Raw genomic sequence first — 25796 nt, 5'->3', positions numbered from 1 at the left:
CTCCGCTAATGAAAAGTCAATAAACAGACACAGGAACATTTTGCACGTATTCAAGCTTATGCTAGGAAAAGAGACTTGGAATAAGAGACGTTACGCAAAAGAGTCGTGGAATATGAAAATTCGTTTTCCTTTGACAAAAACAGGTAGTTTCCTTAGACAGCTCTGTACAGGAAAACTATGAAAGCATTAAGATACGATTTCTAATCATTTCTAAATTCATTGAAACGGCAATCTAACCGCTTACCTTGTACTACGAACAGCAGAATGACCTTGACAAATAAAGGCAGTCTTAAAATTATCCCGGACCGCATTGTACCTCAAACTAGAGAGCTTACAATAGGGAAAATTGTGTTTTTTTTCCTTACATGCTCTTGACGCAACTTCAAACAGAGACCGGTTCACTTCCAGTCTTGTTTTCACTGTTGGCAAAATGTAACATTAATCATTGCGCATTATGAATTAACAGTAAAACACCCGGCCAGTGAAACACAAATACAGATGCCCATTTGACGAATTTTGATAAAATTTTCTTTGTTAACGATGATGATACAGAACAATAACATTTTATCTTAGTTCGTATTTTTTTCTCTGCACAAGGAGGCTACTGTTTCATGCAGGCTGATGGGTATGAACAAACTGATTTCGAATCTAAACTCGACCAGTTACAGCAAAAAACTGCTGTATTTTCAACTAAAAAAAAACCTTTTCCGTTGATTTTTAATAATAACTAATGTTTACTTTGTTTACAATTGCTTCGCCAACTTCATCTTAAGTGGTTTTTTGTTTACGCGATTTGGTTTTAATCATAAATGACGTTTTACTCTCTAAAGATTTTCATCAACATGAGAAACATCGTAGACGTAATATGTAAAACACATTAAATTGATGTGTCGGTCAGGCTGAAAGTGAAAAGCGTTTCCTTTCTAGTTTCACACTCGGAGTTTGCAGGTGCAGATGATTTAAAATGGAGAGAGTTTGTGAGCCAATAAGAAAAATTCTCCGAAATTTTGGTTTAAAAAATAATTCTTTTATTTGCTTTAAATACATAAATATAAGCATAGGTATTATAAAATTTTAATAATTACAAAAATAAATAGAACGAAGCCTTCTTTGTCTCAAAAATAAGTATTCATATAAATACACTACGTTTTTTTTATTTGTAAAACCGACATGCAAAGCACTACACATCGTAAGTCTCTTGCTTCTGTTTTATTTTCCTAATGCATTTAACCTTCTCGAAGTTTTTCGCTCATTTTATTTCGCCTTATTCTTTTTGTTTAGAAAAGTAGTCCACTAGGTTTAGTAGGTTTAAATAAATTTTTCATTTCTACCATAACCGAAAAATATCAAAGCTTAATTTGTCTTTTACAATTATCGAATTAAATGATCGTGTTTGACCATTCGCGCTTGGTCACAAATTTTTTTTACCGCGTTTCAAGCAGTTTGATGGTACCCATATTACTTAAAATGGGAAAATCCTGTGTTCTGATTGGCTACATGAGCGGGCAACATGGGCCCATCTGCCCGCACGGGTTTGCCCGCTTTGATCCCACGCAGGAAAAAATTGCGTGGAGCAGACTTACAGAAGCAAATCAGTTCGTGACCGAAACCATGTCATACAATAATAGAGGGCCCCAGCTGGTTCTTGTGATCACTGATCTGAAGAGTTGGCGAAATTATAACTGGAAATATTTCTAAACTGTCTGAGAATGTATCATAAATGAAGTGTATCTAGAAGAGAATTGATTGTTTGTGTTTTAAACGAGTCCCAGTTGGCCTGATCTTGCATTTTCTGTTCTAGAGTGGCTTGACTTGGGTATGGAGGAATCTAATGAAAAAAGTAAAGTTGATCGACACATGAAATTACCGTTAATTTCTGACATCAGTGTGTTTCTGAGTCAGTTTTTTGCAACACATCTAAATTATCTCACAAAAAAAGTGAAAAATAAATTTCTACATATGCTCATACCCACACAGCGTTATTACATGGCTTCAGAGTTGTAAGGATATCACAAAGCATGCACTTGCTACCGTTAAGCTGCTTCAAGAAACAAATTGTAAGCTAATTACCTGATTTCTAAGTTTTCGCAATGTTGCTTCTGTAGCATGCTGCAGGAACCAACTTTTCTTTATCAAAACACATTCCGCTCCATTGCTAACCTGAAAATGCACAGTACATAACACATAGCTTAAGACGGAATTTGCTATCATAAGTATTCTTCTTCAAAGTCCCATTAAAGGGGCTTTGGAGGGTCCAAAGAGTTCCTCTCCGTCATGATAACTATAGATTTGCTTTGGGATCCAAGAGGCCCATATTGAGTTGAAGAGGTTTGTCTCTCATATCATACAAAGGCAAGAGGAACGAAATACCATACGGTAGGAAGTGAAACAAAACGATTTTAACACGGTGCAACTAAAATTGCTATCACATGTTCTTACCAAATGGCATTTGACGGCAGGATTATCGAAAAGCAGCATCGAAAGACCCTAGAAGGGAAACAAAAAATTGTAACTATCACAAGATTGTGACGGCGATGGAACTTGATAGTTGTGAGTTTTGGACACGGTAGGGATAAGAGATGAGATTATTTGCTCTAACTTGACCTAAAAGGTTTGAGTTTACGGACTTAAAGTCTTAAACGTATGGAATGATTTTGCATTTTCATTGCGAGTCGTTTGTCTGTACGGGTGGACTGCAACCAGCAGAAGCCGCATGAGATTATTATTCCTCTAATTAGTTATACCGAGATCCCTCCTGAATGATCTGTAAATACCCGAAGAAGGACTCCCTTTAGAGTGAGGCCTATGTAAGAGAGTCACTCTCTGAGTCTGATTCTCTCTTTCTGTCGTTTATAATGGAATCACTTACAAACTGATCCTTGGGTTTAAGTAATTCTATCTGCACCACCACTTGCTCGTTTTTTGAGTCCACCTCTGGTGTCTCAAGTTGTCTTTTGTTATTCTGGAATAACAATGATACAAATGTTTTTTTTAGGGTGAATTCCTTTTTACGGATAAGAACCAAAACCTACACTTGAATTTGTTTTGTCCTTCTTCCATCTGGGCTTAGCCGTTAAGAAAATTTACCATGACAGCGGTAATTACGATTCTAATATCGATACTTACGTGTTACAGGCACTTGAGAGTATGAAAATTCTCTTAGAGTTCTGACCTATCACTTTTTTCATGGCAAAGAGAGGGACGGGATTACTTGAAGTCCTCCCCTATCTTAGCCACGCCCTTTATTCGGAGTGACAATCACCGACCCTAACCAGGCTAGAAACTGTCATGACTGTCATGAGAGGAAAAATACGAGCTTTAAGTACTCACCGAAGGAGTTTTATTTCGGGGTTTTTCCACAGTACTAATCCGTTTGTGGAGGCGTTCAATTTTCTGCCGATGTTCTTCGCTATCTCTGACTGCATGATAAAAAAAGCATTAGAAAGATTATTTTTTTTTTTTAGGCTTTCACTAAAATACTCTGAAATGTTCATAAGGGGACTCTACGAAGAAATAATGTTTTTTTCTTGTGCCTCAGCCTAGAAGGAACTACGAAGTATAAGTTTGATTGGAAAGAAAGAGACAAAACAGGCAAAACTGAATTAAGAAGGACAACAGCAATCACTGGATTTTAAAAAATTTACAAGTACAACAAGTGACGAACTCGAAAAATTTTGAAGAATGACCAGTTGACTCCTTCGAAATCAACTTAAATGTTTAAATAAACTCACTATCTCGAGATAATGCGCTCAGACGTCCCATCCAAGTCACGTTTTTAGCGGTTTTCTGAGGAGTAAAAAAATGTTAATCCATTAGACCCTAGCAATTAGACGATTGATCTGAGGATATGAAAGATCGCCGTCAATATATAGATGGCCTGCAAAAGAGGCACATTAATTCAAGGTCTAGGAAAAATTGAAAGTGAAAACTAAGACCTTAAAACCCAGCGCAATGCTTGTGGCTGGCAACATGAATTGTAGGAGGTTTGAATAAATTATTCATTCGCGCGCTTTGACGATCTTTAAGAAAATCAATCGTGGTTCTTTGTTACAAATTGCACTCGAAATTGTATGATTGCCTGTGCCAGTGTTTTACCCGTTATAAAAGCCAGATCCCGTTAGTTTCATAGCGCTCACGGAAAGGCTTGCATTTCAGTGGAGTGGACAACACAGCGGTCAAACGTCTCTGTATGTGCGAACGTTGTGATGACTAGGCGGCGTGCTTTCAGACCACACTAGTCAGTTGGTCATAGTGTTTTAAAAGCGCATAACGCTTTCTGTAAATCAACAAGATACCCTTAATTGACTAAGCTTTGCGTTCAAAAATTCTTGAGTTCTCCATATATTTTCTTTTGTTCCCTTTTACAGCTTTCTATGAACATTTCAACTATTTCAAGGTTGTTTGCGAGACAGCGGTTGTTTGCGATGTTTTCTTTGAGATTTTGCGCGGGAAATTGGCGCGTGGGCGAGAGAATTGATCCCCGCGCGCATGCCCGACATTCGACCGCTGTGTTTTGGACAGGACCACATATCATGAATAAATAATGAGGATGGATTCCTCTTTCATCTCTTACCCTGAATTTTTCCGGTTCACCAACCAAGGCAGGCAGTGTTAGATCATTGTTGTTCTTTGAGGATAAGGGAGGTTCAGTCTTAGGCCGTTTAATTTCTGGTGACCATAAGATCGGTCGGATACGATCACCAGCAGCTAAAAATGGACGAAATAACGCCGAGGTTAACTGCCTCAGTTTTCTATCAGCCTACGTAGTAGGCGTATTTTCTGGTATGCGAGTGCATGTAGGTCTATGAAATCATATCTGGGAGTTTAAGAAAACCATGGCGGCAACTGCAACGGCAATGTCACTTAACAAAACGTTTTAATGAGCAGAACAATGGCTGTGGACGTGCGTTACAAATCTTTGTGAATTTTTTTGCGTCCTCTGCAAAATGACAACGTAAAATGACAAAACCTTGCGTTGTCTGGACAACGTACTCGGTGATGGCTAATTTTTTAAATTTCTTTCTCTAATTTGATGCTGTGTTCCATATTCAGTTTCGAAATAGTTTTGACAGCGAGAAACAAACTAAATAACTTTAGAGCGTGCGAGATTCGTAGGGTAAAATATAAGTTCATATTTTAACCTACGTTGTCCACAGCGTCGCCTTCGTCGTTTCTTAAACTCCCTATTGAATTATTAATACGGTCGAAACCGAAAGTTCTAGCAACCAGTGGCGCATACAGTAAAATTACTTTCACGTGCAGACATGTGCAGTAAGGAACAGACAGACACAATAATGGCGCATACAGTAAGATGACTTTCACGTGCAGACATGTGCAGTAAGGAACAGAGAGACATAATAATGGCGCATACAGTAAAACTACTTTCATGTGCAGACATGTGCATTAAGGAACAGACAGACATAATAACATTCACGTCATAACCAGAAGTAATCCTAAAAATAAAGTGGTTCCTTTAGTCACGCTGAATAGTTTAAAAATCGCTTTTCGGTAGAAGTTGAAGTTACAACATGGTGCTCTCTCTTAATGTCGTGGCCAAAATGAAGCTCGACTTTGAACAAGTTATGATAGCGCTGAGTGTATGCATTACAATGGCTGCTTTTCTGCTTTACTTTGTTGCCAAAATGATCCGTGGCTCGGTGGAGGCTGATCATCAAGGTGAGCGTTTTGCTGAAAACCACCTTCAGGAAAGAAAAAGGGGAAGAGGAAAACAAAGAAGAAGTACTGATTGGCCTGCAAGAGAAAACTTCGCCAACAACTCATTGCTGCGACAGCGTACGAGGCCGCAGGAAAACGATGAGCCTTTATAACAGACGGTAAGAATTTATTTTCTCACCTAAACTACCCGTCTCTGATCTTCTATTCTTAAAAAAAAGTCATATCTTCCAAGTTTTTTATATACTGGTTTTGTTTCCTTTTCGCTGTATTTATCATTATCGTCTAATTAGGAGAAACCATAAATTTCATGGCTGAAATGCAAAATAGAAACAAATCTGTGATCTAAATTCATAACGTTCTCGAAATGAAGAGCAATGATAGCACAAAGCGGTGGAAGTTCGTTTACATATTCAAATAAAACTCGATCCAAGATCTGCGATCGAGTTCTCATAGAAATACAATCCGCCCGAAGTTCTTTGTTTACCACAAAAAGATAGGTTAAAATCAAAACCCACGCAATGCCGGCGAAAAATCGAACGGTTGCCAAACGCGAATACTATCCTCAGCTTTTTCATCTAATCTGCTTCTATTTTTCTCTAGGCACGCTACGAATAACAATCGATGGTCAGCGAGAAATGAAGTAAGGAGAACTGACATTGAAACGAACTCAATGGATCAAATCGTATTTATTTCTTTTTAATTTTAAATTCTTGTCTAAAGCAACTTGACACAGTTTTAAACTTGCCTAATGTAAATGTCACGTTATCAGATTATTGTCACCCTGCAGGGTTGCCATGTTAACTACTTGTCACTTGACACAGTTTTAAACTTGCCTTATGTAAATGTCACATTATCAGATTATTGTCACCCTGCAGGGTTGCCATGTTAACTACTTGTCACGCACGAATGCTTGCCGAAAGGACAATTATTTTAGCAGATAAATCGATAAAAATAGTGACAAATCTGAGAATTATATAATAGAAAAGAGAGATTCATCGGTTGACAAACTCAGGAAAAGATACATGACACAAAATTCCACGGTGAATATGAATCAGAATTAGTTTGCGCAGCTAAAACAAAACAATAACTTAAATTCATTTAAGCGTTTTGCATCTTACACAATGCTTATAAACAGAAACAAAGGCGAGGCGATACCTGTATACAGCGCTTTCCTCCTGTCTGCCTCGTCCACAGGTATCACGGGAAGGACTGCGTTTGTTTTCTCTGGACTGCCGGCTGACCGCTTTAACTTTGCTGTCTTTTTGGACAAATGAGTTAGGACTCGACAAGATCCCTGGAAACACAAATAATCATTTTACTACTGCCAGTATATTCGGGTATATGCGGGCAGAACACGCCACGCACTAAAACAATGGGACTGGAACTGTTTTAACAACGTTTTGAAAAGCGATTAAAAATTCAGAGTGACAAAGCACGATAATGAATTCTTGGGTTTGCTGAGCGGGCTCCATAGCAACGCCTGTAACGTGCGACTACTCACGTCACAGCTTTTTTCTACCGAAATGTAGTCCGCTAATTACTCACCGTTTTCACGACGTATATCCATTTCGTCTTACTTTCGTTAACTATAACAACCCCACGCCTATGAAAAAAAAATACAGATCAAAAGTAAATTATATTTCCCTATGTTCATGTCGAACAACAACAGGCGATCCTCAGACTTATGGATATCCGACTATTTCTTAAAATTTAGTTAAGTGCAAAGCCTTTCTACTTTTCTCTGGCTGTCATAAATTGGGCAAAAAAATAATATCAAAGCTTAGCGACTCATAAATAATATTTCATTTTGTCAGGAAAAATATTTCAACCAAATAAATGAATTTTCTTCCAATGTTCACGAACATGAGAATAATGCCACGGAAAATTGATCTCAAACGGCGGTAAAAATTGATTCATTGAAGATAACATTCTCGGGGCGCCAGCAACTGAGCATTTTTTTTATGCTTTCTCCCGCTTGTTTATATTTCACATCAACTTTGGTTACCTGAAGTAATGAAATATGCAGACGTCATGCTTAGTCGTTAAGTCGTCGAGTGGAAGATCCTTCAAATACGGGACTCCTCTGTGAAGAAAAAGCGAACGATTTGACAAACTAAGTTATAGCTTGCAAATAGAATATGAGAGACGGTAATTTTTGAGCTCGGTAAAAAATAAAGAAAGTTGTTTTTCGTCTTGTCACGAGCGTGAGAGTCTGCTCACCGTAGAGTCTGTGTGGCTCAGGCCCAGTTCAGACGCCGTACTCCAGCCGAGCCGAATCAAATACAACGAATTAAGTTCATATGAGGTACAGCGTCTGAATCAATTCGGAACGGCTGATTTAATTCAGATCGGCTCAGTCAATTAATCCCACCTGACTCAGCCGGAAAGAACGGCTGAAGGCCAGCTTTGATTCAGACGCCGTACTTCAACTGAGCCGAAACATGCATAAATTATTTTAATGTAACATATTACATATCACATATTTAATGTCATATATTAAAGTTTTTAATGCATTTTTCATGCTGTTTTTTACTCGAGAGCATGCGCAAAGTAGTGTTTTGCAGGAGAAAAACGGCGGTTTGGCGGGCCAAACTAGACGATGGTGACTTGTGTTGTTCGTGTTTCGGCACGACCAAATATGCTTGCTTGAAATGTAAAATCCCAATTTGCAATAAATGTTCGATTTCGAAGAAAATGTTTATTTTTGGGGCTCACGATTTACCGATAAATCTGAGCCCCAAAATAAACTTTGCTCAATTTGTTACGCTGGATTTGCGTAACATTTCCAATTTGTTACGCTGGATTTGCGTAACATTTCCTGTTTGTGGGTGCTTTTTTTGTTCACACCCCAATTTGAAAGTGATTTATACTGTAAACGTCTAGTGTATTAGTTGTTCATTTGTGAATTTTTTAAAATCCCTGATGAAGTCTGTCTGATCAGACGAAACCGGTCGGATAATTAACAAAGTTGACAAGATCTGTTGCTGTGTGCTGCTAACTTGTCTTTATTTGAAAAATAATTTAAAAAATTTCTTCGATTAATTAATTTCGGCCGAATAAAGTTAGGCGTTTGAATCAATTCAGCCAGGATTAACTAATTTAGGTCGGCCTATCGTCGAATTCGATTCGGCGCGGCTTAAGTACGGCGTCTGAACCGGGCCTCAGTGGTAGGGCATCGGAGCGCGAAATCCGAAGGTCTGGGCATCGATTCCTCCTGGGGACTCAGAATTTTTTCTTTGTCCCACACTCGTGGCAAGAAGAAAAACATCTTTCTCTAAGTTATAACTTTTAATATACCTTGAAACTGAATGAACATTTAATAAGAAAAAATTCTCACCTTAAAAATCGGATATGTTCTGGTTCTCTGCCGTCCTCGTAACTCATAAAAATATCCCGAAAATCCTAAAATAAATGGTGCGAGAGAAGCTCAGGAAACTGAAAATTATTTTGTTGAATATACTCTAGACATTTTAAAGTTGTTATCCTGCAAACTCAGCCTAACATGATGTCACAGACCTTAATTTGAAAATCAGTCAAAAGTGATCTTGCTCCCGTGATGCTCCAAGTTGTTTCCTCACGAGAACTATCAAGCGCTCCTTAATGAAATTAATTGTTGTGTTTTGAAGAGATTTTTGAAATCACGAAGAGACTGAACCCACCTCTCTGCAAACCGCTAAGAGAGAAACTTCATCCTTGCATAAAACTGTCGCACTCCTGGTTTTGTGATGAAGCAGGGCCAGTTCCTGAAAGATTAAGAGAAAATAAATGTAATTTTTCAAGTTTTGTGCATTGCACTTAGAGATCTTCACTAAAGTTTAATAAAGCACATGCAAAAGCATATGTTGGTTATTACAAATTAAACTGTAACTAAGAAAGGACCTACCGGTAATAAAGTTGTTTTGAGAAACCTTTTCTCCTTTAGTTAACAGTTTTAGACCAAACATGAAATATATGTTTTTTCAATGTATTACCCTCCATAAATGTCAAATTATTTCAAGATAGTATGCGGGTTATGTTGTTTCAATCTTTGGACACTCTTTGTTCATTACGGCTGGTTACGTACCCCAAAGCTGCTTCCTTTCCCCAGAACTGCAACTGTTGTGTTTCTCTGTTCTCTGGACTTCGCATCGTTGACTAATAGCGTAACGAGTGCTGCAAAATAATGGTACAATCAGCGTAAGAGCTAAGGGGAGGGGGGAGGGGGGAGGGGGGGAGGGGGGGTTTAATCCATCCAGTGCTTCTCTCAAGTTCAGTAGCAAATGCGAACAAAGGTATTGATGCTACTGATCCATTCCCCCTCCCCACCAGAATTAGATCAAGTCTCTTTGCCAGTTTACCGGTAACCAATTATACTTGCGGGTGACAAGAGGCACAGTGTGTGACCACAACACAGTTACCTGGTCAGGGTTTGAACCCAGGCCTCTCAGAGATCCAGCGCGCTTACTCCCATCAAATCAAACGAGGGGTAGTATTTATTCAATCATTTTTCTATTCGTTTGTTTGTTTGTTTGTTTTCTTTTTGTACGAACCCTCCTTCCCAGCCGTCATTTGACTCGAAGCTGACGGCTTCGAAGAAAAATTTGTCTTTTTAACATTCTAAAAAGATCTAATAAAGCAAGCTTAATTACCTGTCCCAGACAGAATGAAATAGAAGTTTTCCGCTTTGTGGCCTTGGCGAATTATAACTCTCTTGGCCTCAAATCTTAAAAACAAAAGAGCTCATATCTTTAATTCATAAGGTCCACAAGGAATGATACAATGTGAACATGACAGAAAAAAACAACAGAAAGACTGAGATGGTCATGACACAAGTTGAGATAACTCCTAAGTGCGAAGAACACCCATAACAGCACGTATTCAAATTATTATTTCATTAGCTTAGTGAGTCTTAAGACTCAGTCATTAAACTATCTTTAGAGCTGAAGTTTTTCTCAAAAATAGGCAAAAAATCCATACTGAATTAGGTTCTTTAGGACAAAAAAGCAGCTATATTTCGCGTAAATTGAACTAAATATCCTTGAACGTTCCTCTTTCCAAAATCTAAGAATTGGTACGTATTCCGACTGTTTTGAAGCTTCATAAAAGTCCTAAAGTTACTCCTTTAGGATTGCACGATTTTTTATCATTGTTTTTTAGCAAGTTCTACTTTTGATCAATGTATTTTACCTGAGAACTTAGCTCAAAGCTCAGGTGTTTTAACGCATAACGGATCATTTCTGTTGTGATGATGTTATAAATTCCCCTCACCTTTCATACCAGCCAACAGACACCAACCGTCGCTGCATCTTCAGCGGATACTCGCCGAAGGCAGCAACACTGGTTTTCAGCGCAACTAAGGCCTGGAAACAAATGGAGACAGAACAAATGTTTACACAGAGTTTTTTGTCATAATACTAGAGCTTCTACTGAAGAAAGAAAATTGATTCTGTTCCAACCCAATTGAAACTCTTGATAAATAGGAAGAGCAGGGAGACATCAAGAAAATTTGCGCTCAAAAATGGAATATTAGGCAATATACTTACAATTTGAAGCTGTTCCTCCGTTCTTGATCTGGGACTCAGAGAGAGGATGTGAATGGCTTCTTGACTTAACTGTACCTGTTGGATATAAATCAAAATAATTTAATCACAGTAAACCTGTTATCTTTTGGTTCAATATCAATTCATGTAACAATTCTTACGAATCGTTCATAAAGACATGACGCACATCGCTTTATAAGGAGACCATTATTTTCTCTTGGCAAAACCAAATCGTAAAACTATGAGAAATAGCCTCAAGATAACTTTGATCCGAATTGAATTTATTTTAAACTGATTGACACTCTAATCCTTAGCTCAATATAAAAACCAAAGCAAATGTCAACAAAAGCAGCTCTCTCTCTCACTCTCTCAAGCTCTCTCTGCCTCTCTCTTGTACCCAGCTCTCGCGCCATTCGTTTCAAACGTGTGGGTATAAAGAGTATTGAGATGATGTCAAGTGACTTTAAATCAACAGCTTACCTCTCGCACCGCCTTAAAGGTAGTTGGATCAAAAATCATGCCATCACAATCCACGCTGGTTACGGTCTCCGCGTCCAGTTCAGCGAACACATTTGTGTTTTGAGAGCGGTATTTCCTACGATTAAAAAAAAAAGGTCAAAAGTCAATGCCTCATTTCTGAAGGGAGACAGCAGCGCTGTGAGCGAAGAAGTTTTCAAGCATGCATGCAATAAAATTCCAAAAACAAAACGCGGAAAGAAACGTGGATGAAATGCATATTTTTTAAAAGAAACGTATGAAATGCTCATAATCTCATTTCAGCCACCCCCGGCCAAAAAAAAAAATGGTCCAAAAGTGATTTGATCGTGAACCGTGAAAGGATGTGTTGCCGATGGCTATGACTCAGACGTTTTGACTTCCTCAGCGGAAGTTATTATCCGAGCCAAGTACAAGTACTTTCAATTCAAAGGTACCGCGTATCAAATCAAATGGTCATTGTATCTTCTTGAAGTTGAAATTTCTATCTAGATGGGTTGCTTTAAGTAACTTGTCCATTTGGTACACAGTTTATGTCACCGAAAATTGATTGCGTAAAAAATTCAGCTTCACAGAGTTAATTGGACAAATTAGCATTTGAATCTTGATTGGCTCGGCATTAGCCCGAGGTGACGTCATCTGAATGTGTCTGTAGGTAGCAATCTTTACGACATAATATCACAGTTATCATACCAATTAAAACTTAGACAGTACTTGATGAATGAGAGGAAGTTATTAGCTCCTAGAATGCGAGGGCAGACAAACGCCCGCGAAAACTTATGACAGGTTAGTTTTACACCCAAATAATTGACTGATCTGGAGAAGAAGCAGTTCTTATCAGTAACGTATTTCTCTTTAAGTGGAATAAGTGCAGACTGGCGTGGCTATGTGCTCAGTTCTGACGAGAGAGGATCAGAAATTTCATGCCCTCCTGGTTCTAGCTAGTATCAAATGCCTTAAATTTCAGCTTAAGAAAATTACAAAAACAACACATACCTGTCCATAGAAGTCTTCATTTTCAGCAGGAAACAAAGAAGTTGAACAATTTTTCGAAATCTCTCGATAGGCTGAAAAGCGAGAAAAAAAAATCGGTCGGAAAATAATAGATGCAAGGCAGGGGGCCAGTAATTAAATAAGCCAACATGGATGAAGAAGACATTGCGTGGCCCTGAAACCTCACGTAATTTGTGCTGAATGAGAAACGAGAGCGTCTTTTGTGCAAAGGAAAAATACATCCGTTTTGAATTTGCTACCTCCGGCACGGAAATGTGCCTCGAGAGAGTTGCCTGCACTTCAGCGATCGAATTACATACCAGCCATCGTCTGATAATTAATTTTAACTTTTATTTTTTGCTTCTGGATTTGTTACATCTGTTGGTTTTCTTTTTCCAAAAAATTTGGCTCTAATTCTGCTCAATTTCCGGTAAACAGAGCTACTTGACTCTTTCTTGGAAGAAAAAAAAAGTTTTCTTCATTTTGACTTCCCATCGATCCATTGACGTCACCAGCCTCTGGGTTTTGAGAGGGTTTACTTACATTAGCAAACTATTTTTACTGTTGGTAATTATTCTAATATACCAAACCGCCATCACGGAACTTTTTGAACATTTTCAAAATGTTCAAAAAAGTTCCGTGTTCGGGCTCAAAACATAATTAAGATATTATCTAGTGTAATATGCAAATCTTGAAGGAGAAAAAGATCAGAGATTTGATTATTTCCAAAGTTAAATTTGTGGTTTAGTACATTGTCTGATTCCGTCAAAAAGTCAATAGTCTTTAGATCTACAGGGGATATTGCGTAAAGTTTGTAAGGTCGTTGATTTAAACACTCGATCATAATTTGGTTAAACTAAAGCGGAACTGCAATTTAGTTTGACTTAAAAGGTACTTGTTGTGAAATACACGTCTCTTGAATCCAAATAATAAAATATGGCTCACGCGAGGCAATAACTCGACCGTAACGAAAATTTAGCTTGCCACGAAACCTACCGCTACCTCCGAGCCGTCATTCTCTTCTTCAACTACCTCTTCACTCAAAACGTCTACTTCGACTGCGGGCAGAACTACTTCTGTTTCTTCTTTCTCTGAAACAAGATGCTCTTCGTTTATGATTGGTCTTACTTTCTTTCGTCCAGCATTTTTAGCTTTCCGCGTTGAATTTTGCGAAGGAAGTCGATCGTCTACGTGTGTAGATATGACCCCATCGTCTGCATCGTCCGCAGCACTGCTTATTGCTCGCTTTCTGATGTTGTTTACAGACAGGAAATTTCCTAAATAAGTTGGCGGGAGGGAAGCCCGTCTAGAAAGTCTTCCTTTCTTTGAAACTTGATTTGGAAGCCACTTCTGGTCTTGTTTGGGCTTCGATGAAATTTTACGTAGTACGCCGTCAATATGAACTAGTTTTTCCAGGCCAGCTGCATCGGATGAAACTGTTTTTCTGAGTTTTGTGCTACCTTGCTCTTCGTCAGAAATTAATGAAATATCAACAAGAGAATAAGGATCAGAAGAAATACGAGGAAAGCCTCCTGAACTCGTGATTTCCTTCGACTCTCTCTCTGACTGAGTTCTTCCAGTTAAGTTAGACATATTCTCTCTGCTTGTTTCATTGTTAACTTCATGTCCGTTTGCGTGAGGGCTTTCCGATTGACTTCGGAAAAAAGAATTTCTTGATTTCGTTTCATTCCAGCATTCTTTTGTTAGTTGGTTGTCTCCTTTACCTCCTAACATAATCGCCATTTGTAGGTTGTAGTGTTTCAGTTGTGTTAAATCGGACAGATACTTAACTAGCTTCTCTGGAAGCGGAAGGTGACATACTCCTGCTTCGTCATGTCCTCTTTGAAACAGAATTCACCAGGTTAAACCATAAGTTAGTCTTCTTCACCAGTTGCTGTGATTCAGGATTTTTTAAACTCAACTGTTAAACTTCTCAACTTTTCGCGTGCGTTGCGTAGCAATATGCAGCAATCTTTTAGTAAATGGCACAACTGAAGTTTGTGCTTCAGCACTGCTTCCTACATCGTTAAATCAGGCCTAAACCTAAATTGAAACTAATGTCTCCACTGCAATCGGTATCACTAACACAAAAATTCCAAATCATCGATTAATCTTCTTGTCAAATTACTCCTTGCAAGTAGAATCCGATCTAATGCTTGGCTGCTTAATTGAAAATTCATAAGACTCTCTCTGTAAACACGATTTGTCTGGTTTGCATCAAAATGCACTATCCATAACTACGCAAACAAAAGATTGGAACTTATGAAACAAACAAGCGGTCAACAGTTCAGCACAGATTTAACCTTTGCGTCGAAATCGCCGTCAATAAGCCAAACGATTGACGGTTTCAGTTCAACGGGATTTGTCAAAAGAAAACGTGAATTACCATGCTTGACAGATGATTCGTTTCATTCGGGGTCGGTTGTTATTGGTTCTACAGGGAAGGGTGAGTTTCATTCGTCATCAAAAATTCGACAATTTTTGTGTCGCCGTTTCAGGTACTGTTCTATCTCTGTTTTATACGAGATAATCTGTCACTGAACAAAGTTTTTAAATCGACCTAAATCTTTTGAAAAATAAACACTTTGTTTGCTAATTTTTGTATCAATCACGTAAATAATTCAAAATCGTAAAGTGACGAAGCTTTCAAGGTATGTACACTGATAGGCATATCTTTGTTATTTTGTAACCCTGAGGGTTTGATATTCTGCTTAAAGGGGGCACTACATGCATCATTACTCCCTCAGGAGGCAGCGATAGAATCTATTTTTGCATGACGAGCTTTGCTCACCAAAAGAATTTATGCAAATGAGGCTGAGGCGGATCTGAGATCCGCCTGGCAATTATTAACTGTAAGAGAAGAACTGACTTGGCGCCCACAGAACGACCAAGGTGTTGCGAATGAATTTTCAGTAATTACTTTTTTGGCACTTTTCGGCGTCCAAATTGCATGGCGAGAGTAACCCAAAACCTTAAAGCAGACCCTTCTTGTCACAATACGAATGTTTTCCAGATAGGGACACGCGTTAATGTCAGCTCAACTCGCGTGATTGCATTTTTCAAGGTTAAACCCTCGCGTGGATCTAACAACTCAAGTTTACTTTAAAGCGCACAATTTAAGCCAAAGTAATTTTATAATTTAACTCCATGATCGAAATTTTGTTTACAAAGGATAATAATGGATCGACATCGACCTAGAGCGTCAGCTTCACTCGCGGGGAGTCAACCATTTTCTCTTGCCCCTTGCGCAACATAGAATGCAAATTTGCTGACCCACTCTATTGATACACACAACTCGACAGTCATTAAGAATTGAAAAAGATTAAGTTTTTCACCAAAACCATGTATTTCCGATTTTTAAACGCTAACAAAAATGTAGTAATGGTATGTCCACTCCGGAAAATAATACCGCAAACAACAGCAAGCCCTAACCGCGATGAGAACACTCATGGATCACACAGCGCAACAGAACTCATTTTGTTTGTTTGTTTGGTTTTTTCCGATAATATTGGCCTGTGAAGAAATATGTAATGGAGTTTTTTTGTACCCTCCGCCGGCACCATATAATTGGCTAAATGCTAGGGAAGTAATATACTTTAAAGAGATCATTAAAGGAGTAAAATCTTTAAAAAAATTTTTCCTGCTGGGGTTTCCTGGCGCGCCACTGCGAACACAGCGAACCTCATGTATAAGGCTGCGAGAAAATAAACAAAGACAAGTAGAAAAAGTTCTTTACTCACAAATCTCTTTTACAATCTATGACCGATTTTACATCTCGTGTCTGAAGCAAGAGTTGGAAATGGAAATGCAATTTAATACGTTACGAGAAGAGGTATTTCGGAAGAGAAGAGGTAATTACTCGTTAGTAATTTTATTCCTAAATTCGTCATTTATTTTTAATTGAAAAATCACGGGATTTGAGGACAGACACCACCAAGGCAAACACAACATCGACGTAAAAATTACCAGTCAACGGAACTTGCACTTATGATCTGTAATTAAGTTAAGGTTGGTTGGTCATCTAAACAGGAAAACTATCTTTTTCTATTAAAACAAACATTGCTTTTTCATCACGGCTTTTCGCGGTTAACGTTCAAATAAATCTGCAACGGAAAAAAAATCAAGACAAGTAAATTTAATTATGTCGCAATTCAAAATTAGTTTGTCATAAGATGAAAACGCACAGTCTAAAATGAAACAACTCCCAAAGAGAGACAGAACCAAATTAAAAAAAAGAAAGATTTTGCCTTCAGATGACAAAAGTCCAAATAGGACTGACCACCCAAGAGAGACAGAGCCAGGTGAAAAAAAAGGGAAAGGTTCTGCCTTCAGATAACAACAGCCCAAATAGGACTGACTACCCAAGAGAGACAGAGCCAGGTGAAAAAAAAGGGAAAGGTTCTGCCTTCAGATAACAACAGCCCAAATAGGACTGACTACCCAAGAGAGACAGAACCAGGTAAAAAAAAAAAGGAAAGGTTCTGCCTTCAGATAACAACAGCCCAAACAGGACTGACTACCCAAGAGAGACAGAGCCAGGTGAAAAAAAGGGAAAGGTTCTGCCTTCAGATAACAACAGCCCAAATAGGACTGACTACCCAAGAGAGACAGAGCCAGGTGAAAAAAAAGGGAAAGGTTCTGCCTTCAGATAACAACAGCCCAAACAGGACTGACTACCCAAGAGAGACAGAACCAGGTAGAAAAAAAAAGGAAAGGTTCTGCCTTCAGATAACAACAGCCCAAACAGGACTGACTACCCAAGAGAGACAGAGCCAGGTGAAAAAAAGGGAAAGGTTCTGCCTTCAGATAACAACAGCCCAAATAGGACTGACTACCCAAGAGAGACAGAACCAGGTAAAAAAAAAGGAAAGGTTCTGCCTTCAGATAACAACAGCCCAAACAGGACTGACTACCCAAGAGGGACAGAACCAGGTGAAAAAAAGGGAAAGGTTCTGCCTTCAGATAACAACAGCCCAAACAGGACTGACTACCCAAGAGAGACAGAGCCAGGTGAAAAAAAGGGAAAGGTTCTGCCTTCAGATAACAATAGCCCAAACAGGACTGACTACCTAAGAGAGACAGAACCAGGTGAAAAAAAAAGGAAAGGTTCTGCCTTCAGATAACAACAGCTCACATACGAATGACAAAACCGGAAAAAAAATTAAAAAATGAAGGTTCTTCCCTCACGGAGATAAGTCTGATTACATGAGAGAGTGGGTACGAAATAACAAATGAACGAGAGTATCTTCAGGATTCTGCTTTCGAAACTGCGAAATAGTACAGTACGATTAGTAAGAAAACACACTAACCTGCCAAGAGCGCGTCATCTTATAGGGAAGGAATATTTGAGCTGTGATGTCAGGGTTCATTCCATAATTAGTTCATCTTGCTCATGTTAGGTTTCAACAGTTTGATAATACACCATGTGATTTTAAGCATCTGTCACCTAACTATCACAGAAATAATTCCTTCTCTTGCTTCGAAAGCACAGAAGTAAAGGTAAACCTTGCTTTGCTGATTAAATGGTTTGGGCATCATCATTTTCCGCTCAAAGGTTATTAAGCAGTGAGATTTATCGCGCGTCATCATATAGCTCTAGACAGAAATTATCAGGCATACAACCTTATCTAAAAGCCAAATTGGACAGGCCAGCGAGTAGAATTTCTTCCTCGCGAAGTTTTGCACAGTTAAGACCTTACCTTAAGGAAAGAACGATGGCCCCTTTTCGTAGACACCGCCGAATATACTCGTACCTTCGCACAGAATTTTCGCGGGATAAGTTCCCGCGCTTACCTGATGATTGGGACTTACTAAAATGATATTTTATACTGAAAGAGCTCCTCAGTATGGACGCCAGAAAAGTATTATCAAAATATCTACCCAATCGTTTCAAGTGTTAAATGATACTCTTGTATCTCCAGAACATACTACAGTCGAAATCTCTCTCGAAAACAAGGTCCTTACCGAGCGGCTCACCGGCTTCCATGTTGACTTAGGGTCAAAGGTCTGATCAGAGTGAAATATAAGTTGGCTAACACAATTTAATTTTGGTATTGTCGTGACAGAACAGATAATCGCTCTTTGCGTCACAAACCAATAAATCTGTAGATCACGAACAAAACATGCTGGGTACAATAACTGTTACTTGATAGTCATGTCACGCACTACAACCAGGCTATCCTCAAATGCCATGACACACTACGGCTTAGCTAAGCCGTTCTTGTCGCTGAATCATTCTATAATTATGAAAATTGCCATTCACGCCATGAATGCGTAGTTATCTCCAAAGAGAAAATTGTGCAAAAGAGTCCTAAATTTACGTAGCACTCCTAACGCGCAAGCCGCGCGGATCCTCGCGCCTGTTTACATTTTAATTGTTAACTTCAATTAATTTCACGCTCGAAGCCAAACACCTCGCTTTCACTTGCTAATTGAGCCCTCTCGCTTTACTTTGACAAGCCTATGGATCATTTTACGCATCCCTGGTGAGAATTCTTTTCTTGAGCAAAGCTCGTCATGAAAACCCATTTAACGAGCCACTCGATTGGATGCGCACAGTTTGCTCTGTTGTCCGCAGTTACTAGTGTAACTAGTAACCGCATGGGGTTGCAATTAACAGTGGGAAACCCATTAAAGAAATTTGCATTGAGGCTATAGAGAGGAATTCAGAACTATTTACTTATGCCCACGGAAACAAATCCAAGGCAGAGCTATCAATCTTACTAATGAAGTCAACATAATTAATTGTATTTTTTGATTTTTCAAGCGATAGCAATCGGTTGAATTTTCCGTAGTTGATGTTGAATGTCCGCCATTTTGGACTTCAAAGCCGAGAAGGCCCTGGAAACAAGTTTTTAATCGAATGCTTTTTGCTTGGTCAAATAGGTTGCTCGCTGATCAGAGGTTATTTTTAAAAAAGAAATAAAACGCATGCGCGTTGTGATTAAGAGTCAAGCCTCTATGATCTAGCAGAGATCATTTACACAATCACCAGAAGACTATTTGAGACATATCTTTAAAAAACTGGTGTCCTTTACCGTAAGCTTTTCTTTGCAAGTTAACCAGCTTGTGTAGGCTGGGAGCAGGAGCAGCGTTTTTTAATTCAAAAGAATAGAAATCAGCATTAACACGATCAACAAGTGCTTGAAGACAGAACGTGTACCTTAGGTCTACAAGCCAATATTAGGGCTGAGCTTTTATGTTCCTCGACGCAACTGTCGGAGTCACTACGTCCTTTTCCCAGCCATTACGTCATTATTGTCTCTAAAAAAAATTGGTCCGATGGTTTGCCGTCAAGAGCTGTGGTGAATCGGTTGAGGTAGGTGCCATGGTTATATCCACAGATATATTCAGGGTTGTCAGTTCTAGACAGAGCTTTGTATTTGAACTGAGGACAGCTGAAGTTATTCGCTGAGTCAATAACATATTTCTCAGCTGTAAGCAGGAGCATAAATGCCCCGATCAAGGAACGAGATGACATTAGATAAAAAATAACACCCGAGGAAACATCAAAAGGGGAAAAGATGCAGGAAAATACGATATAGGAGCTTGGACTGGAAAAGAAGGTGCTCGATGGCTCGATGCGATTACAGAGGTGAACTAATTGATCTGTCAATCACTCACCTCTTCAGAGAGTTTCCCTTTTTGATTAAACGACATTCTGCGGTATGAGCCGAAAATTGACAACTTGCGCGTGATGGTAGAACGATCAAACTCCTGCTCTTTCTTCTTCTTCTCTTCCTCAGCGGCTTCTTCCTTCTCTCTCATTTTCTGTCGTTCCTTCTCCTCCTGTGCTCTTGCCATTCTACTGATCTGTCGGCTCAGCTTTCTGGAGGTTTCGCTCCTGGCGTCCATCAGTTTACTGGCGACTCCAGAAAACGATGCTTGACGCTGCAACCGCCTTGTCTTACTCGACACCTGAGTGAAGACTGGGTTTGACTACGGAGGATAATAAAATAATCAATCAGTTCACTTCCAAACAAGTCATGTGACAGACCAGTTTAGTCAGTGACGTCACAGTATCGATATCGGAGAGAAAAGTCAGCAGTATACTCGGTCTTGTATCGATTTTTAAAACCAGTCACCGTATCAGCCCATCCCAGAGACCATACTGCAGAAACCATTTAGATCTCTATCTCCATCTTTAAAAAGGATATGAATTTTCGCTTATACCACGTTTCGAGTTTCCTAAGAGTATCGCAACCGTTCAATAGACTTCAATTGAATTAAGAAATCAACCAGGGTCGCCGCCGCATTGAAAAATCCTTAGTAACCTAGCCGCACGCGCGGGATCCGAATGCATGATTTACAAATAGCTGCTGCAGTGACACACGCACGACCCACAATTCCCAATTTTATTCCGGCCGGCGCTCGAAACGTTAGCATTTGACGATTCCCAGTTTACTCAAATACTTTGAGCTAATAACCAGCCAATTCATTCTATTTCCTTTTTCATGCTATATAAAATCATCTTTATCTCAAGTGTCATACTTCGCACCTAATTTAATGAATAAGGGATTGCTTTCTACGGGTCTTCTCTCTGCGTTTCGCCTTGTTTCCTCGCTCTAGTAACACCAAACTGTTAAATTAATTAAAAGCTAAACGGTATAATAGACCAAACGATTGATGTTGATCATGGCTCATTCCAGAGCGCGAGAAAACGTCTTTTTTTAACAGTACGTGAGAAAATCTCATTTTCACAAAGCTAAAAATTCAATTAGCTCAAAGCCCGAAAAGTGACACCGACCTGACACTTTTCACTGTAAGAGACACAAATGTGAATATTACTGAAACCATGTTTGTTTAACAATCATTTGGGCAAAGGTTTGTATATTAGATTTTAATTGAATTTTCAGTGCGATAAATAGCCTAAGTTCCCATTCGATTGATTTACATTGCGTGGTAAACGCGGAGGTATTCGATGGACAAATTCAATGGTAGACATATCACTAGCATGGATCTCTATAACTCAAAACATTCCAAATCACCGGAGAGTTGTTGATATACATTTATGGAAACTTCGAAAGTTCTTGATTGTTTTACAAGGCGGTTTTCCTTTACTGCATGTGACTTGCACAGTCAAGGTCATAATTCTAAATAGAAATTTCATTACTTAATTATACTTGATTAGCTAACACAACCGATCCGAAGACGTTACGATCAAGAATTTCCACGAAGTAAGCGAGAAGATCTTTTAGTTTCACTCTTGAACTTAAATTATGTTTTATACAAGATCGATTCACAAAAGTATTGTCTCAAGACGCGATGAGATGGTTTCGTAATAACAACATCATGTTCTTCACATAATGCTCTTCACAGTACCTTACTGATCCTGGAACTGGACAATAAACGCGGTGACAATGTATACCCTCTTTTCCGTGCAACAATCATTGTGATTTTGCCAGTAATTAGCACACAGAGACGAAGTGAAAACCAGACGTTCAAATACTTTGGTCTCTTCCGTTTAAGTGCCCAACTGTCGCATTCTCGAAAGCGGCGAGACAGAAAAAGTAAACAAAGGTGCTAATAAACCGGTATTAATTCTTCTCCATTGTATAAGCCAGTGTGCGTGTCGAATTCGATGAATGTTCACAGCATTCGATGTAAAGAGGAAATTTATCAAACCGCTGAACAAATTTAAGAATGAAAGTTGAAGTTTTCTAAGCACAAGCTGCTACTTTTTGGCAAAAGTTTAACCGACTGCAGTTTCAGGGTTAGGGATCAAAACCACTGTTTTGTTACATTTTATTAAAAGTTCCCGGTTTCATTTGTTTATTTAATTACCGGATTATGTCCTCTGAGGCCACTAATTCAAGAGTTTTGTTTAAGAGAACTAATTTTTATTGTACATAATTCCAAATATTTCTCAATAGAAGAGGCAACGCGGGGGACCTTCGGCAAAATAGGTCTCTAGATACAACAAGAGAATACTCATCTCTGTTCAATCAAAAGCTTAGAATAGGAGTTTTTTTTTTTAATGCAACAAGAGATACTTATCTCTCTTCAATCAAAAGCGTAGAGCAAGAGTTTTAGCAGCCTGAAAAATAGACGTCGTTTTTAGCTTTTACTCAGGCGAGCGCTACAAACCACGCACTTTCGGCAACACTGTTTTGAATTACATGACGAAAGGAACCCATAATGGGCTCCTGATAACGATAATACACTTTTCTCTCGAAAAGGATTCTTTGAGTTACCGAATCAAATGGGAAAAAATCTAATAATAAAGGCCAACGATGAAGATTCCCTAATTTCCTTTCTCGTCCCAAAACTGATTAAACTATCTAAGCATTCATAGTCTCAGTACTTACAAAAAATTTCCCATTTTCCTTTGTTTCTCCTAGTTAGCGTCGAGAATCCGGTTTGCACAACGGATTTACACGATAGTTTTATCTCTCGTTTGCTAAACCGCTGGTCATGAATATTGAAGTTACTGCTTCCTTTTTTTATTTGCTGAATATCGATCGCATAAGGAGTACACGAAAGACGAAAACAATTCGAACGAGACCATTAATATGTTTTTCGTAACCGAAAAAAAAGCCCTCCCTCTTAAAGGTTTGTTTCTTTAAAAGTCAAGTCTAATAAACGAAAAAAAAGAAATCAAAGTTTGGATTGTTCAGTGCGACGTTTTGTTGCTCCATATTTTTGTTCTGTTCTACATTGTAATACTGTGGCATATTTTACGCTTTCTAGTGACATTGTTATGGGATAATATACAGCAACGTGCTTCTCTTAATAAATTTAGTGTCTATATGCTGATATTTAACTTCCACCAGAGTGCACTGGGCGTCACAGACCACGAATCACACACACAAAAAATATATCTCAGAGCCAATGAGAACCCGAGGTGAAAACAGACAAACGGTTTAATTGTGCAGCCGATTGGTTGGAACTGAACCAATCAGAGGGCCTTGTTGACTAAAAACCAAATCTAATCTCGGATTTCTTTTTCAACTCAATCAAAAATTGCCCTTAATAGATAGGTCAAGTGTATTAGTCCCTTAACGACACAGTGAACCTGCTACCTTCCTTTTAAAGAACATATTGGCATCACCTCCACATCGCTGGCCAAAAGTGTCCATCTTGTACTTCGTCTCATCAAAGCTATTTTCCGGTTTGGCTCCTTAGAGCCCTGCATATTTGTCATGGTGGCCACGGAGTGATGTCTCTCCCGTTCCTCTGGAACGCTGGGAAGTGGCAAAATTCTCTTTGCCCCTGAAAGGAAGAAATGAAATGCGTTTCTTTCAACCCGTCTTTTACAAGATCATTTTGTGTGATTATTTGTTCATGATATTTTCTTCCAGCGCGAAATAGAGGTTGTTTCAGGTAGTTCCACTACTGCCGTGCGCCGCTCATTTCCTGTTTTGCGCTGAGTAAGACAGAACGGAGTCATTGCTCAACAGTAGAAGAGCAAGGTAAAAAGCAAGCACATTTTGGGAAACCTCTTCAGCTTTAGAAGGAAGAGAAGACAAACCGAAGTACTGACAAATATCGCACATAGACCACAAACGGTTTATAAAAAATTTGAATTAGAGCTTGATGTTTCTTTAAGTAATATTAATTGTATACTATTTAACTCCAGAAGTGAAATGGTTCAAATGCGAAAGATCGAAATTGTGCGACGAAATGCAAGTATTTTATTATTTACGAGATGTTGACTAAATTCAAACTTAAAGCCATTTCTAAGCGAGCATGACCCATATAATCTTTTTTCTTTTACCTCTTTAACGACAACCGTGTGTGTGGTTTTGAAAGCGTGTTTCACTCAAGATTTATCAGGGGAAAAGAAGCTCGAGAGGAAGAGGAAAATACTGCAAACACTTGCTCTGAGAGGTGAAACTTACAGCTATAATAATTCGTTATTAGTTGATTACACTAACACGTTACCTTCCGATTTCCGTCTATTACGAAGTTCAACGGAACGATCTACGTGAAGTAGAGTAGCCATGGCTAGATAAACAGAACTTTACAGAAAGTTGAAATTTCACTGACTGGAGGAAAATGAATGTTTGTGTCTACGTGAGCATAGGTGAAAATAGACCGCAATATGTTATCGCGAGCTGTGATTCAGCACTTTATCGCAAATTATCATAAATTAAGTTGTTATCGAAAATAGATCGTAGTAAAGGATGGTGAATAAAATATAAAATTGTGTTTTCTAAATACAAAGGCTATTAAATTCTTATAACTCGTCGTGCTTCTTGATTGATTTCGACCCAACTGGCCAAAAAATCGGGAATAAGTATTTGAAATTTACGCACTGTCAATAAATGTGTCGTGTTATATCTCCGAATTCTATTGAGCGTAAATTGATCAGCAATATTCGTTCATTGATTTCCAATTTGCGATATGTATAGGAATGAATTAAATATGCTAATCCTTGCCTTCAGTAAAATTAAAATTTCAAAATGTTATGGTATATTGTTAAGGGTCAGTCGTTCCGGCGATATAAGAACACAGGTACACACTACTTTTCGCCTTCACGAAATTTCGTTAAGAGTCTAGTACAATGAAAAGACTAACACGAATTTTTTTTGAGTAAGAGCTATTGCAAAAATCGTGCGTCGCATTGAAAAGTTTTGTAAGTCCATCTAAGAGTGTCCCTTATGAATAACGGAGATTTCGAAAATGAACCGATGATCAAGTGGAATATTTGTCAAATGCTTGATCAATTAATTTTACCTTTGAGAAGCCTTTGTCTCAGTTATAAACTTAGCAATCTAGAGTTTTTATTTTTACTTCCCGGCCTTAGAGACAAGAAGATTTGACTTGGGTTATAATAAACTTTAGAGTCGCACATTCATGTATTTTTAGCGTTGCCAAGGTAATGCACAGATATCCTCGGTCTTCACGTGGGGTTTTAAGACGTGTACTGTTCGTGTAAATATCTAGAGCGCGGCTCTAATAAGTTGCGCAGAGGCTGATGTTTGGGAACGCTTTGAATTAGTAGCTACGCGCACAAGCTCGTATCAACTCACTGTACCTTCAACTTCTCGTTTGAAAACATAATTCGTCGCTAAAGTGTGAACTTTATGCATTTTTCCTTCACTTTTCTTGCGTTTCCTTCCTGTCTATCAATAAATTACATGGAGTTTGCTGATGTTTTCTTACATCGCG

The 25796-nt window shown here is 38.7% G+C and overlaps 1 protein-coding gene across 4 annotated transcripts; it reads right to left on the bottom strand.

The window, feature by feature from the left end:
* Nucleotides 1-1005: 1005 nt before the first annotated feature.
* LOC113673187 (uncharacterized) lies at nt 1006-25796 on the bottom strand. 4 transcript variants are annotated; one of them, XM_089192887.1, is made up of 21 exons: nt 25663-25796; nt 23734-23894; nt 20307-20621; nt 12687-12757; nt 11676-11790; nt 11199-11273; nt 10924-11015; nt 10305-10378; nt 9740-9828; nt 9336-9419; nt 9014-9078; nt 7682-7759; nt 7222-7279; nt 6832-6970; nt 4574-4707; nt 3732-3786; nt 3331-3419; nt 2870-2962; nt 2440-2487; nt 2071-2160; nt 1006-1828 (listed from the first exon to the last, which is right to left on the bottom strand). In XM_089192887.1, exons 1-21 carry the CDS (start codon nt 25715-25717, stop codon nt 1715-1717), a joined length of 2094 nt encoding a protein of 697 aa, XP_089049013.1. In that variant the 5' UTR covers nt 25718-25796; the 3' UTR covers nt 1006-1714. The 4 variants fall into 4 exon arrangements, with proteins under 4 accessions (XP_089049013.1, XP_089049012.1, XP_089049014.1 ...); XM_089192886.1 differs by lacking the exon at nt 25663-25796 and adding an exon at nt 24567-24721; XM_089192888.1 differs by lacking the exons at nt 23734-23894; nt 25663-25796 and adding an exon at nt 22005-22172.

Source organism: Pocillopora damicornis, chromosome 13 (assembly GCF_964200805.1).
Source record: "Pocillopora damicornis chromosome 13, jaPocDami1.2, whole genome shotgun sequence".
NCBI lineage: Eukaryota > Metazoa > Cnidaria > Anthozoa > Scleractinia > Pocilloporidae > Pocillopora > Pocillopora damicornis.
This window is presented reverse-complemented; position numbering and strand designations above follow the sequence as displayed.